Genomic DNA, 13,726 nt, shown 5'->3' on the forward strand with positions numbered 1-13,726 from the left:
ACCCCCCCACCCCCAAACCTTATGCAGTGGAGCCGAGTAGAGTAGATCCATGGGGATGGGAGAGGCTGGATGAATCCAGTCTGCAAGGCAGCGCCCTGCTCCTACTAAACCCCAGCCTGCCTCCCCAAAAGCATTCCCAATGTCTTCCTCGCTGGGAGGCATTGTCTGGTGAAGCTGGGACTGGTAGGTCTGCGAAGTGCCTGGCAATTATCAGAATGAATATTAGCAGCCAGGGTTTTGTAACTGTTCTTGCCAAACGTTAATGAACGGCGTCATAGCTATTAATGAGCCCGATTAGACCAGATGTTGAAAGCCTTTATTAAATATTAGCTCAGCTTTTACCTGGGCCAAATTCCCACTGTAGTTTTCAAAGACTAAATGAAACTTAGGGCCAAACCCCAGAGCTCTGGCTCATTCCTGCTTCTCCAGCTCATCCCAGCTGCAATCCCCAAAGCCCTGCGTTTTCCTCCAGCTTGAGAGGCGGTCCCACATCTCCTGCCAGGTGCCACGCTGTGTTTTCGGAGGGATGAACTGCCCCAGCCTTGCCCTGCACTGCCCCTTTCACCTCTCCTATCTCTCCAGCTCACCTCCTCCCCTCTGCCCCGCCACTCCTCTCCCGCGCTGCCTGTTTGCCACGGAGGAGCCAGGGGAAGTGAGCCAGCCGCCTTCTCACGCAAACCTGGGCAATCGTTAACCTGAGTTTGGCTCTGATGCTGGGCCAGAAGGTCCTGCCACCACCAGTCCTGGGGTGCGGGGACCTGCCAGATGATTCCCCGGGGACAGAGAGGGCTGTGGCCATGGGTGCTTCACTGCAAACACATCCCCTTACTGCTGGAAGCACCTCCAGAGTGGCCATGGAGGTGACAGCCTTCTCTGTGTGCTGGGAGCAGTGTGGTCAGCCCAGGAAAGGTCTTTGGGGGAAATGCTGGCACCCACATCCCACGGGACAGCAATTCTGAGAGCACAGTGTGTCCTCCATCCTCTGCAGGGCAGGGCTTAGGGACCCCCTTCTGCCTGCCTGTCCTCGGCTCTAGGGCAGGCATGTGCCCTGAGCAGGAGGATAGATCACCATTTGTCCCCCAGAGTCCCTTTGGTGCTGAGGAAACATCTTCCCTGGCTTCTTGGGCTGGCTCCAGCCAGACTCAGCCCCATTTGTTAATGGATAGCTATTCCCCAGGGCTCTCGTGCCATGACCCCCCAGAGATAAGCACATGACCATGTGACAAGGGGAGCACATATAAAGCTGTGGCCTTCCAGGTAGCAGAGAAGGTCCGGGAGGCAAAAGAAGAAGGTCCGGGAGGCAGAAGAAGAAGGTCTGGGAGGCAGAAGAGGATCCCCTCTGCTCCACAGGGCAGGCAGCTGCCAGATACCCTCTGCCTATCATTGCTGGGACCCACAAGCAGTAAAACCAGCCCTGTGTAGAGCAAGGACCTGCAGGTAGGAGATCATGTGTGTGTGTGTGTGTGTGTGTGTGTGTGTGCGTCGTTTTGAACAGGGATATAGAAGCAGTTTGGGTCTGAAGGAGAAATTCATGCACTAGGCTCTCCCCTCCCTCCCCTGCCCACCCAGCGAGCTGTGGTTCCTGCAGGGCAGCCCCATGGCACCCCCAGTCCCCATGCCCCCACACACTGGTGGCCACCCAGCAGATCCAGCCTCCTGGCTATAGATCCTCACAGAACTGGTGGACATGGGGCTAGCTTCACAGAGGAGTTGCTGTTCCTCTCCTCCTGCCTCCCTGCACTTTTTTTTGGCTGCAGTTTTCTGTGCCTTGTTGCAAAACGACCGTTTCCCCTGGGCAGGAGCCAAGGCTGTGCCAGTGCGTGCTGGGGTCTTCTGCAGGGGAAGGGGGGGCATTACAGGCTCTGGAGGGCTGAGGTCCCCCTTAAATGATGCCTGGGTTTGGGGTCTTTACAGTTCTCCAGCTTTTCCCTCTTGAAAACCCCAGAGTGCTGCACAGGCAGTTCCATCACCCTGAACCATTTAAAGGCACTTGGTGCCCTTCCTCAGCGTCAGGAACACCTGCAGGACTCAACCTCTTTATAATCCTGGCTCTTCACCACACTTATGGTTAATTCCTTTAGGGTTCCTACATGCCAGCAGCGATGAAGGCTGCGATGTCGCTGGTGGGAAGCCAAGGCATTGTCTCAGCCACCGAGGTCCTCCTCATGGCTGCTGTCTTCTGCCTGGTCTTCCTGCTCATCCAGTCCCTCCGGCAGCACGTGCCCCCGGGGCTGAAGAGCCCCCCAGGACCCAAAGGCTACCCCATCCTCGGCAACGTGCTGGAGCTGAGGAAGGACACGCACCTGGCCCTGACCAGGCTGAGCCAGAAGTATGGGGACGTGATGGAGGTCAGGATCGGCACCCGGCCCGTGCTGGTGCTGAGCGGGTTGGACACCATCAAGCAAGCCCTGGTGAAGCAAGGAGATGACTTCCTGGGGCGCCCAGACCTCCACAGCTTCCAATACATTTCGAATGGCCAGAGCCTGGCCTTCAGCCCTGACTCAGGGGAGGTGTGGAAAGCCCGCAGAAAGCTGGCCCAGAACGCCCTGAAGACTTTTTCCATTGCCCCCAGCCCCACCTCCTCTTCCACCTGCCTCCTGGAGGAGCACGTCTCCAAGGAGGCTGACTACCTGGTCACCAAGTTCCTGCAGCTGATGGATGAGGAGAAGAGCTTCGACCCTTACCGGTACCTGGTGGTCTCTGTGGCCAACGTCATCTGTGCCATGTGCTTTGGCAAGCGTTATGACCACAATGACCAAGAGCTGCTCAACATAGTGAATGTAAGTGAACAGTTTGGCGACGTGGCTGCTTCCGGCAACCCTGCTGACTTCATCCCCGTGCTCCAGTACCTTCCCAGCCGTGCCATGACTTTATTTAAAGATTTCAACAAACGATTCATCTGTTTCCTGCAGAAGAATGTCAAAGAGCACTACAAAACCTTTGATGAGGTAAGAGTTTGCAGGACCCTCACCTGCACCAGAGGTATGTCCCTGCTCTCTGCCCCTCTCTAGCAGCGAGTTGTTTTTCTTCTTGCAGCCAAGCATCAGTGGACATCTATGTTCTTGCAGGTATTGCTGCATGTAGCGAGTCCAGCTGGAGTCTCCCTCACCTGTAGTCTATCCATGTGCAGTCCAGTACTGCAGTCCTTTTCATCCATGGTCTTGTGTGATAGGGCCAGCTTGTTGTTCCCTGCAGAACCACCTCCTTGTTTGCATAGGTTGCAAAAGCAGTAGGGACCATGGGGGCTGAAAGATGATGTTCTCCAGAGCTCGTATGACCCTAGGCTCCGCCCACATCAGGCTGTTGCTCAGTGACACCCATTCCTCTGCTGGTTGTGCTGCCATGACTTGTCTTCTCTTCCTCTCAGAACAACATCCGAGACATCACTGACTCCCTCATTGAGCAGTGCCTGGATAAAAAAGTGGAAGCAAATACTGCCATGCAGATCCCTAAGGAGAAGATCGTCAACCTTGTGAATGATCTCTTTGGAGCAGGTATCTTTTCCCACCAGTCCCTCAGCTAGTGCAAATTTTCTCAGGATCCTTGTGTTATAGATCTCTGACCTATCTTTGTCCAACACCAGGCAGCCCATTTAGGTCTAAGCATTTGTTCTCTTGTTCACTGGTCTTCCTGGACCTTTCAGGGACAGCCCTAAAGACTAGCATGGGACATTAGCTCTGGAAAGAGGCTTCAGGGAAAAGCGAAGAGCACAGCTTACAGCTCAGCCAAGCTTCACAAGCCAGGGTGCCTTTTCCTGGTTGAGGGAGATGTCTACTGACTGATTCACTGTGGAAACTCCCCCGATTCCAGAGAAGTTATACAAACCTGACATGACCCAAGGGTAAATCAGGATGATTGAGAGCAGAATATTTTAGCAAAGTTTTATCTGACAGGATAGAAACCCAAGTCTTACTGTGTGCTGAGGATGTCCTCTGCCTTCTTGGCCATGCAGGACTGCTCCATGTGATGGTTAGGCAGCAAGCCAAGGCCTGTGCTCCGTGTGTTGTACAGACCTCATCTACACGCTTTCCTCTTTGACCAGGCTTTGACACCGTGACAACTGGTCTGTCCTGGAGCCTCATGTATCTCGTGACATACCCCAACATCCAGAAGAAGATCCAGAAGGAACTGGGTGAGTGTATGAACCTGCTTTCTCTGGAGCCAAAACCTCCCTGGCCAGGGCTGACCCCAACCTGCTCCCTCCTCTTGACCTCCCACAGACCAGATTATCGGCCAGGAGAGGAGACCGAGGCTGTCGGACCGGGGCACGCTGCCCTACACGGAAGCCTTTATCCTGGAGATGTTCAGGCACTCTTCCTTCCTGCCCTTCACCATCCCGCACAGGTATGGGCTGAGGTTGCAGAGGAGGTGGAGGGACAAGGTGGACTTGAGGCATCTCGTTGCAGCCACGCTGACAGCAGTGTGGTGAGAGGCAGGGAGATTATTATCGACTTGTAGAATGCTTCACAGGTTGCAAACTGTGGACATGGGGAGCTCACAGTGCTTGTGCAGGGCATTGTAGGAGCTCCCAAAGAGCAATTCACTGAAGATACTCCACCCAGCTCAGGTAGGGGTTGCCCAATACAGCTCACGGACAATGCAACTGCTCCTCATAAAGCCATCTCTTTGTGCTGCATCCTTACTTCAGCAGCATCAGGAGCAAACAGTCCCCCAAGGATGCAGAAGAACCTTTTTCTTCCCAGCCTCTCAGAGTCTTTTCTCTCTTCAGCACGACCAGGGACACAGTGCTGAATGGCTACCACATCCCCAAGGACCGCTGCGTGTTTGTCAATCAGTGGCAAGTGAATCATGATGAGTAAGTACCTTCTGAGGCAGAAAGCCTCCTGCAGTGACATACAGGACCCTTCCTGCACAGTTATCTTCCTGGGCAAAAGTGGGGGCAACCTGCTTTAAGAGAAAAGGGAGCAGGTGAGGTATCTACTAAATTCAGGGATATTCTTACTGACAGCTCCCACCCTCCAGCGTCTCCCCTACACTCGTGGCCAGGAGACACCATCTCAGCACTTGATGTTTCCCTTCCAGGAAACTTTGGAAGGATCCTCTAACCTTCAACCCAGAGCGTTTCCTCAGTGCTGAAGGGACCGAAGTGAACAAAGTGGCTGGGGAGAAGGTGCTGATTTTTGGCCTGGGGAAAAGGAAGTGCATTGGGGAACCCATTGCCAGGTGGCAGGTCTTCCTTTTCCTGTCCACCTTGCTACAGCAGCTGGAGTTCAGTGTCTGTGATGGCAAGAAGGTGGACATGACGCCGCTCTATGGACTGTCCCTGAAGCACAAAAGATGTGAGCACTTCCAGGTCAAGCAGCGCTTCCCCATGAAGAGCATGAACTGAGCAGTGGGCTTATCTGTTGCCCAGACATCGCTGGGGGGGTGAAGACCTGGGTGTCCTCGTAGCAAAGCTGGGTCTGGTACAGCTTTACAGAATGATATAGTAAACTGAAGCCTTTGAAACTCCTGTCTTATCTTGTTCTTTTTGTAGCATTTCTTGCCTTTTTCATTTCCCAGCATTTCTAATGGTGGATATTCCATCAAATGCTGGCTATTCCATCACATCTAGTCTTAGTATCACAAAGCACATTTACAGGGTGTGTCAACTGTCTTTTGCTAGAGGGGAAGGGAATGTACCCCAAACCAGTCTATCTGAATACCTTTGGGCTGTATTCTTTTAGAATTGCTCTTAGAGGGCTGAAGGACAGCCAACCCATGCCATAATCCCACAGCCTCCATCGATGTTTAAGATCTTGACTAAACTGCTGCCCAAAGCTTGGGTGGCGAGGAGGATGGTGTTATTGAGGTCTAGCCAGTATCACTATTTCTGGACTAATGGGACAAATTTTCACTCGTTGAAATTTGCTGTAGATGCATTTGCAGCAAAACCCCATTGGAAATCTTGGGAAAATGCTAATACTTCTCCAAGTCCTCTAAGAACAGCCTGTTCCCTTGTTTCTACACTATGTTTTTAATTGCCTAGCTGATTTGTCATGTCACTCTAAAATCCTATTCAGAGAAGTTTGTCTTTGTCCATAGAGGAGCTCAAAGCACTTCAGTGCCTCTATCAGATAACCTTGCACCAGGGGTTCTCCTGCTGCTCAGATTACTTTCTTCAGAAAAATGGGAGGGATCCTTCAAATGAGCAAAGCCTCTCTGGAGGGACCAGTGTGTTGGAGGACTTAAGCCTCATTTACCACAGTAACTGCTGGCCCTGAAGGACATGAAGAAGGACACCTTTACCTCTTACTATTGAGAAAGTCAAGCTTCTGATATTCTGGACTGGAGCAAGGTTGTTTTCACAACAGGGCAGAGAAGGAGAACAGGACTTCCTCCAACTCAAACCCAAGAGTTTACATTGGCTGCCAGTCAACCCATGCCAGTAGAGCCAGATGCCTCCTTTTCTTCAACTTGCACGCAAAGCCATCTTAGCCAACCCAGCACCTGGCAAGCAATGATACAGGAACAAATAAAACCGTCCGGTGCATCACGCACTGCTCTTGAATCAGTTCCCATGGGTGCAATCTGCTCAGCCAGAGCCCCAGACCCTGACCTCCTTTCAGGTCCAAATACCAATCACTCATTATGCATTGCACAAAAACTTCCAAGAAGAGAGAGAAACGAAAGAGTGTGTTGAGGAAGAAAATGGGGAAGCTGATTGCCCAAGACTTCAGGGAGATTCCAGCTAGAGCAGGGAGGTGTTCAGACCCGCTAAACAAGCCTGAATGAAAAGGAGTAACTCTGTCTCTCTGTGTCCAGGTCTTGCCTGGTCACCAATTTGTGGTGAAACACTGACACAGTACAGCCTCAGACCCATGTGAATTCATTGAACCAGCCTGAGCAGCTTCACTCTGTGTCCTACTGGCCTTGCCTTCACTGCTTAATGTCATAATCCTGATATTTCAAGAAAAGAAAGGGTGAGGACCGGGAGCTCCAAACCATGGTTTGAGCTGCAGGCTATCAGAGACCTTGGAGGAAAAGTTCATGGTTTGGGGCAACCTATGAGGTCCATCAGCCAAATAACATGTCTGCTACCTATGACAAGGGCCATAGGTCAAGGCAATAGAGTCAAGAACCACCTGTCCACAAGGGACATCCCAAAGCTGGCATTCATCTACTGCGAGAGAAGGTGGGATCATCCTGGACGTGGATCTGGGTCTCTCAGTGCCTAACATGGTGATTCAAGAGAGCACTGGGACCATCAGGGACTCAGCAGCAGCGTGTCACGCCATCCCCATGGGGTGGAGGCTCTCGTGGACTTGGCCCAGTGACTTCAGCTGCAGTGGGAACACGCGATGCTGATGCCGGTATAGGACCAGAGGCCCCGTTTGCTGGAGCCATTGCGTGACTCTCATGCCCTGAAGGCTGGCTGTGTTTGCTGATAAGGCCCGCAATAAGCAAGTGCAGATATAAAGAAAGAACAGTGGGAATTTTTTTTTCCCCTTTGGAGATGAGTGTTTTATTGCCCCAGGGCAGATAAGCAGATTAATATTAACATTACTGAGGTGAAACAGCCGCTTGCTGGTGGAAGGTCTCCCCGAGATACATTTATCAAGGGCTGATTGCCTCCCCTGGGGACACTGCTGCCAGTCTGCATCGGGTACAGCCTGGAGACCAGAGACCTGGGAGAAAAAGTCATCCCAGTGTCAGGATGGAGAAGGAGAAGGGAGAAGGCTCAGGGGGAGAGAAGTGGCCAGGCGGTTATCCTTCCCTACGCAGCCCTTCTCTTCATGGTTTTGGAAGCAAAATGCTCCACTTATAAAGCCTCATCTTCATTTCGCATCTCTCCCTCCCCTTGATGCCAACAGAGACATCCCATGCAGCTGCAGGATGCATTTCTGAGCAGCTTGCAGGCAGGAGGACCCCCTGAGAGCTTGCTCTGATGTCCCTGCACTCATACATCTGCTTGGACGTGCTGGCCTGCACAACAGGCTGGTGACCCGAGGTGAGGTCCCAGTTTTCTTGCTGGGGATGCTGCAGTCAGTGTCCCTTCAGTCCAGGCCACCCCAAACCGCAGGCCAGGCATCCTGCCCCCACTCCTGGACAACATGGTTGGAAGATCAAAGCTGAGCAGGCTCCTTCACCAGATGTTTTCCCTGCTGGGTGTCTTGGCAGCCCCCAGCATGCAGGGAGGAGAGCAGTGAGCATGGGCTGAGCAGCAAACAAGGTACCCCAGCTGGGCACTGCTCTTTGCTCTGAAGCAGAGCTGCACCCCTAAACCCTCCCATCCACAGGCCCTCTGTGAGGAAGGGACAGGGACACCCTGCTCCCTTCGGGGGTGCGGGATCTCAGCTCTTCACCACCTCCTCTTCCCCGTTTCCTCTTGATAAACAAATCCATTGACCCTTGTCATGAAAGGCCCAATTGCTCACAGTGGGTAAGGGACTCCAGCTCCCATATCTTTGCTTCCCCCTAATGATCTTCCTCAATTAAGCCCTCCAATTACTCCCCAGGTAGCCTGCAAGTGCTGTGATTTTCTTACTGGAACCGGGCAGTGATAAGTCAGGGGAGCCTTTATCACTCCACGGCCAATTGCTTTTATTGTCGGTTTTAAAATGAGTCAGCAGACCAGCCATGGCAGCTGGGCTCCAGCTCCTCTTCCGAAGTCAGGAACACTCTCAGCTCCCTCATTCCCACAGGGAAAGGCCCAGGTAGCCACACACCTTCTCCCTGGAGCTGACACCTGCCTGGTGCCAGCATTCAGGATGGTGGCATTTCCTCACCAGGAAAACCCATACCTAGCCCTGAAACAGATGGAAGGAAGAAGGCAGTTGCTCCAACACTTAATTTGTTAATTAATAAGTTGTATTTCCAAGTTCTTTCCTTTGTCTGTTTATTCTCCAGTGAGATCTGTTGTGAGGAATCATCTCCCCATGGGGATTGACTCTTGGATGTCTCTCTTTCACTGCTTGTCCCCAATACTAGTGACAGTCCATTGACATCAAAAATATAATCCCTTGATGGCCTAGAGCTTACAACAAAGCTCTGAATTGCACCTTAAACTCTATTTCTGAACCATGCATGCTTTCTTTCTGCCAGTGGTTTTGGGGACACCTCCCTCTGAGCTGGTGGCAGCCAATCCTCTAAGCTTGGTAGGCTTTACCACAGCATCCATCTTGCCCCGCTGCACAGCAGGCCTTGGGAACTCCTTTCCATGGAGAAGGAAACCTCCAAACACCATCTTTCTATTTGCATCTCCACTCCTGGGCTAGAATCATGCTTTGTCACGCCTCAAACCCCAGGAGCAGCCATTTTGCAGCAGGGATAATGACTGGTTGCTGCCTTTTGGAGGAGAAAATCTCTGCTCAACCTCCAAGACTGAGTAGCTTCTGGGGTGCTGGAGCTTCTGGGACCTTCCCTGGGTGGTTTCCTTCTGCAGTGGGTTGGAGAAGATGTTAGCCCTCTGTTCAACCTAGGCTGGACCTGTGGATGGAGGAGAGCTTGAACCAACGGAGCTAGACACATTGAACCTGGTTCATGGCTCTGACCCTATGTTGAGGGCTTCCAAATCAGTATGAACCCTTCTTCCTTCTCCCATCCCTCCCTCCCCTCTTCCCTCTGAAGTGTTTGGGCTGATTGATTGCCCCGTGTCATTAGAAGTACAAGGTACCTGTTAATCAAAGAACATGAAAGAGGGTAAGGATGGAATTTGTCCCCGGGTTAAGAAGGGGAAAACAGAGATGCAGAGATAACCGCTCCCTGCATGCAAAGCGCTGCTGGAGAACTCCAGGTTCCTGGGGATGGCCTCAAACGTGGCTGTCCCCCACCCTGGCATGGGCACAGGCATGATTTTCCACTGGGGGGAAGGAAAAGACAGGAGAGATGGGGAGCAGCCCCAGAGACACGGACCCAGGAGCCACCAGGTCCTGCCACCACACTGTCGGGGTGAGACAAAAGCCTCTGGGATTTTGGGTGGTTCCCAAACCCAGTGTCAGCAGCAGGATGCCGGCTGGACAGCCGGGGTACGTTCAGGACTGGCAGTCACCTGTATGTCCCCAAAGCTGGCACTGTGTCTGCTGGCGTTAGGGTAGCAGCGGCTACTGCAGAGCAAGGGTAGATCTGGGGGGCTCATCCAGGGGGATGGGCTCTCATTTCCCCCAGTAGATCCCCCACTAATTGGTCCTGTAATAAGGGGTCACAGCTGATCACTCCGCTCTCATGTCTCTAAAATCAGCTCCCTGAACCCCATCAGGGTGAGTAAAGCCGGGCCAGTCCCCTCCCCAGGGGGGGACACAGGCAGGTTGGGGGGTCCAGCCTGATCCCACACTGGAGGTGAAAAGCCACGCACCGAGAGGCAGTGTCCCCAGCCTGCCCCCCTTCTGCTTTAATTAAAACCATCCTGGAAATGAGCGCTCCCCAGGAGAGCCTTTGAAATGAGGCTGCTCTCTGCAACCGAGGGATTTTGGGGCCAGCACAGGAGGGAGAAGCCCCCCGAGAGCCAGGGCCGACTGCCAGTGCTGGGCGGTGGGGACAGGTTCCTAATTCACTTCGGTGCTTCCGAAGCGGTTTCGTTCCTTCTCGCTGGGGTCTGGGACATGAACGCCCTCACGTGGCATCTGTCACATCAGCTCCACGAGTGCCTTTTGCTGCTCAGCACGGACGGACGAAGGGTTCTACCCCTGCTCGGAGTTTTCTAGGGAGGACACATTTGGGAAGGGGAATCTTTAGGGTACTGACCCCCCTTGCAGAACATCCCACATCCCCCATCATCCTGCAGCTCTGGGAGCTGCCAAACCCGCCAAACCTGGTTCCCTTCAGGGTTTTTGCAGCTGGGAGGTGAATTCTCCAGAGTCAAACGAGCTGGGAGCTTTGATGCCAGCTTTCCTCCAATGTTTCCAGCCTGCAGATTCTCTGCTGGCTCATATGTCCAAGGCAGCAACCCTCCCCTTTCCCTGCCCACCACTTCTCATCCAGCCTGTGCTGCCGGAGTCCCTCGGAGGCACCAAACCTGCTGCCCAACAGGGACTAAAACAGCCAGAGGATGTAGAGAAGAGGCAGATGGACAGGGCGGGTGGATGTCCACATGCTCCCTTAAACAAAGGAATATCACCCACTCGGGATTTTATTCTCAGCTCCTCCTTTGTTTTGTTTTGTGTTTTTTTTCCCATTTATTTTCCCTTTTCCTGTCGATCCCCACCAGCTGAAGGGCCCCCTCTCCTGGTGCGAGGCAAGGAGATGCCCACGCATCATCCCGGCCGGCCAAATCCATCCTTCCCAGCCATCCAGCCAGACCCTTCCCAGGAGAAATCTCAGATGGGACACTGCTGTGAGGAATGCCCTCCGGGCCTCCGGCATGGCCCAGCCTTGCCCACCATCACCTGTGTCACCCTTCCAGCCATCCCTGATTGTCCCCAAGATGGGCTGCCTTAGGGATGGACCTTTGGAGGGGGGTAAAAATACCCTGATAGCAGCTCTGAGCATTCCTGACCATGCAGTCATTGGGGTATTTCACTCTTCCTAGGTCTGACGGACTGAGAAAAACTGTGACCAGGCACAATTCCCCACCAGGCTGGGTTCATGCCTGGTCTTGTTATCCAGGAGCTGAGACCCACCATCTCTGTGCTGCTATCCAACCCCAGGGAGGGGGGACTCCCAGATCCAGGGGCACTGTGAAGAAGGATATTTCTGGAGTTCTAGTTACTGTCAGACAGAAAATCGCTTGAAATTCCCACCCATTGATGGAAACAGCTGGAGGGAAAAACCTGAGACTCATCCCCTTTCTCCTGGGTCTCTGGTCCCCGTGGCTGTGTCACCCCTGGGTGCAGCCCACCGGGTGGGGGTCTGTGCAGCAGTGGGGGGGACAGCCAGGGGGGCTGTATCACAGCAAGCAGGGAGAGAGAAGGCAGGCAGGAGCTCAGGCAGGCCCTGGGCTGCAGGCAGCCTAGTGGGCTGCATCTTTTACCCCGAGAAGAGAGCGGTGATGCTGGCTTTGTGCGTGCCAGGTGTGCAGCCGGGCATTGGCATGTGCACGCCCCCACCATGAGCACGTGCTTGCACACCCACCTGTGCTTGTGAGCGCGCACTGGGGTGTTGGTGCGTGTGCAAGCCCGGGTGTGTGCACTGATGTGAGCGTGGCTGGCTTCGGGCTTGCATCTGTGGGTACATTTCTGGTGCAAAAAGATGCACGAGTTGGTTTCATTTCCTCCTTAGATTGCTCTGCTCTGGGGCTGTGTGAGGATGAGCCCGTTCCCCACTCTCCACCCAGCCCTTGGGGCTGTGAAGGCCCTGGGGTGCCTGAATCCAGCAGCAAGTTCCAGGCTCTTTCCCACACGCTGTAGGAGGAAGTATATGCTCTGTAAAAACAAGCTGGGCTTTGCAACCTGCTCCCTGGGCCACTGGGATCTCCCTGGCTCTGTCCCCTGACGTTCCCCACCTCCTGTGGTCCCTTTGTCCCCTTCACAGACATCTTCCTGGTCCCCTCATCCCAGGGAGAGCATCCTCCCCTCCCAGCCATGCAGGGCCAGGTCTCAGGGCTTTTTTTTTGAGTCCCTTATCTAGTAGGAGAGGGCTGGGGGTGGGTGGGAAGGTTCCTGCCCCTCACCCCCCCAACACACTTGGGGGTATCATGCTCAATGCAGGGAAGTTGGCTGCAATCTCTGCCCACGCGGTGACATTCTTCAGAGCCTCCCCAGGCCAGCAGAGCTGCTGGCATTGTCCCCCGTGTCTGGGCAGGTTTTTGGCCACCTGTACCTCGGCAAGGGAATTCGGAAGCAGGGGGAGAAGCGAGGGCTAACCAAAAGGTGTAGGGAGGCCGGTGCCCGGGCTTCCTGCTTCGCTGTACATGGCCGTGGCAGCGCCGGGGCAGGAAGTGACAATCACCTCGGTGTCGGTGAGGCACCATTGCGCGTTCTGGCGGCCCGTGGCTAGCATGGCCCATGGCCAGTTTGGCAGAAAGCGGGAGGTTCTCTGTCCCTGCCAGACCACTGCCTGGGCAACGCTGCCCTGCCCCAGCACCCGTGAGCCCGCACCCTTCCCCAGGGGATGGATGCGCTGGGGATGGAGCTGGTCCCTGCTCACCCCAAGGGACCAGCATGGTGGCGGGTGGGGAAATGCGTTGGGCGGCCCAAAGGCTGTTCCCTCTCTCCCACCCCTCTTTCCATCCCGTTTGCTTGCCGGAACAGACCCCCACACCGAAGGCACGCTTGCAGGTGGTCCAGGGGCCTGGCTGCCCCCCCAGCCCAACACCACCCCACTGCCTCCCACAGACAGCGAGACACCGGCCAGGGGAGCGAGAGGCAGCGGGCAGTTGCCCAACCCAGGGCCAGACCCCACCGCCCCCACCCCATCACCACCATCACCATCGTTAGGTGTCTAATTATCGTTCTTCATATTGTATTATAGGAGCATACAATGGTTTGGGTTGGAAGGGACCTTAAAGCCATCAGGATGCTGGGTTTGGTTAGGTTATAGTATGTTATATTACATAATGCTGTGTTTTATTATGTTATGTTATGTTACATTATGTTCTAGTGTATTATGTGACATATTATATTGTAATTTTAATATCTTGTTATTTGAGCATTTTATGATTATTTATTGTTGCTTTAGTAGTAGTGGTATTTTAGTATTATTTTACAATTAGTTCGGTACTTTTTTGCCCCCATGCGAGCACCCACGGAGCAGGCACCCCCGGCCCATGAAGGAGCCCTGGGGGACGGTGTGGGACGGGGCTGGGGGGGGGCAGCATGACTCGGAGTGGGGCTGGTGGGGGTCCCGGTGG

At 53.9% G+C, this 13,726-nt stretch overlaps 3 protein-coding genes across 6 annotated transcripts in view; 1 reads left to right on the forward strand and 2 right to left on the reverse strand.

Annotated features, from left to right (window-relative positions):
• Nucleotides 1–276, reverse strand: part of LOC113483937 (cytochrome P450 1A4-like) — a 6,707-nt gene extending 6,431 nt beyond the window's left edge. Inside the window, exon 1 of the mRNA XM_026856009.1 lies at nt 254–276. Within this exon, the coding sequence (XP_026711810.1) occupies nt 254–276 (23 nt within the window). The remainder of the gene's footprint in view (nt 1–253) is intronic.
• EDC3 (enhancer of mRNA decapping 3) overlaps nt 1–4,198 on the reverse strand; it is a 36,899-nt gene extending 32,701 nt beyond the window's left edge. For both annotated transcript variants that reach the window (XM_026855815.1, XM_026855814.1), the window contains exon 1: nt 4,194–4,198. The gene's annotated coding sequence lies outside the window, so the exon portion shown is untranslated. The remainder of the gene's footprint in view (nt 1–4,193) is intronic.
• On the forward strand, nt 1,308–5,464 carry LOC113483850 (cytochrome P450 1A5-like). Of its 3 annotated transcripts, none has more exons than XM_026855817.1 (7): nt 1,308–1,437; nt 2,082–2,948; nt 3,368–3,494; nt 4,043–4,132; nt 4,221–4,344; nt 4,730–4,816; nt 5,044–5,464. In XM_026855817.1, exons 2-7 carry the CDS (start codon nt 2,091–2,093, stop codon nt 5,348–5,350), a joined length of 1,593 nt encoding a protein of 530 aa, XP_026711618.1. In that variant the 5' UTR covers nt 1,308–1,437; nt 2,082–2,090; the 3' UTR covers nt 5,351–5,464. The 3 variants fall into 3 exon arrangements, with proteins under 3 accessions (XP_026711618.1, XP_026711619.1, XP_026711620.1); XM_026855818.1 differs by having other exon boundaries at nt 1,329–1,355; nt 5,044–5,433; XM_026855819.1 differs by lacking the exons at nt 1,308–1,437; nt 4,730–4,816 and having other exon boundaries at nt 2,088–2,948; nt 5,044–5,350.
• The last annotated feature ends 8,262 nt before the right edge of the window (nt 5,465–13,726 follow it).

This window comes from Athene cunicularia (assembly GCF_003259725.1).
Source record: "Athene cunicularia isolate RWA chromosome 10 unlocalized genomic scaffold, athCun1 chr10_part1, whole genome shotgun sequence".
NCBI lineage: Eukaryota > Metazoa > Chordata > Aves > Strigiformes > Strigidae > Athene > Athene cunicularia.

Bases quoted from the DNA above. Each gene is read 5' to 3' on its own strand.
- LOC113483850 (XM_026855817.1), top strand. From the start codon at position 2,091: ATGCCAGCAGCGATGAAGGCTGCGATGTCGCTGGTGGGAAGCCAAGGC. The intron at 4,133-4,220 runs GTGAGTGTATGA...GACCTCCCACAG, and splicing joins GAAGATCCAGAAGGAACTGG to ACCAGATTATCGGCCAGGAG. The intron at 4,345-4,729 runs GTATGGGCTGAG...TTCTCTCTTCAG, and splicing joins CCCTTCACCATCCCGCACAG to CACGACCAGGGACACAGTGC.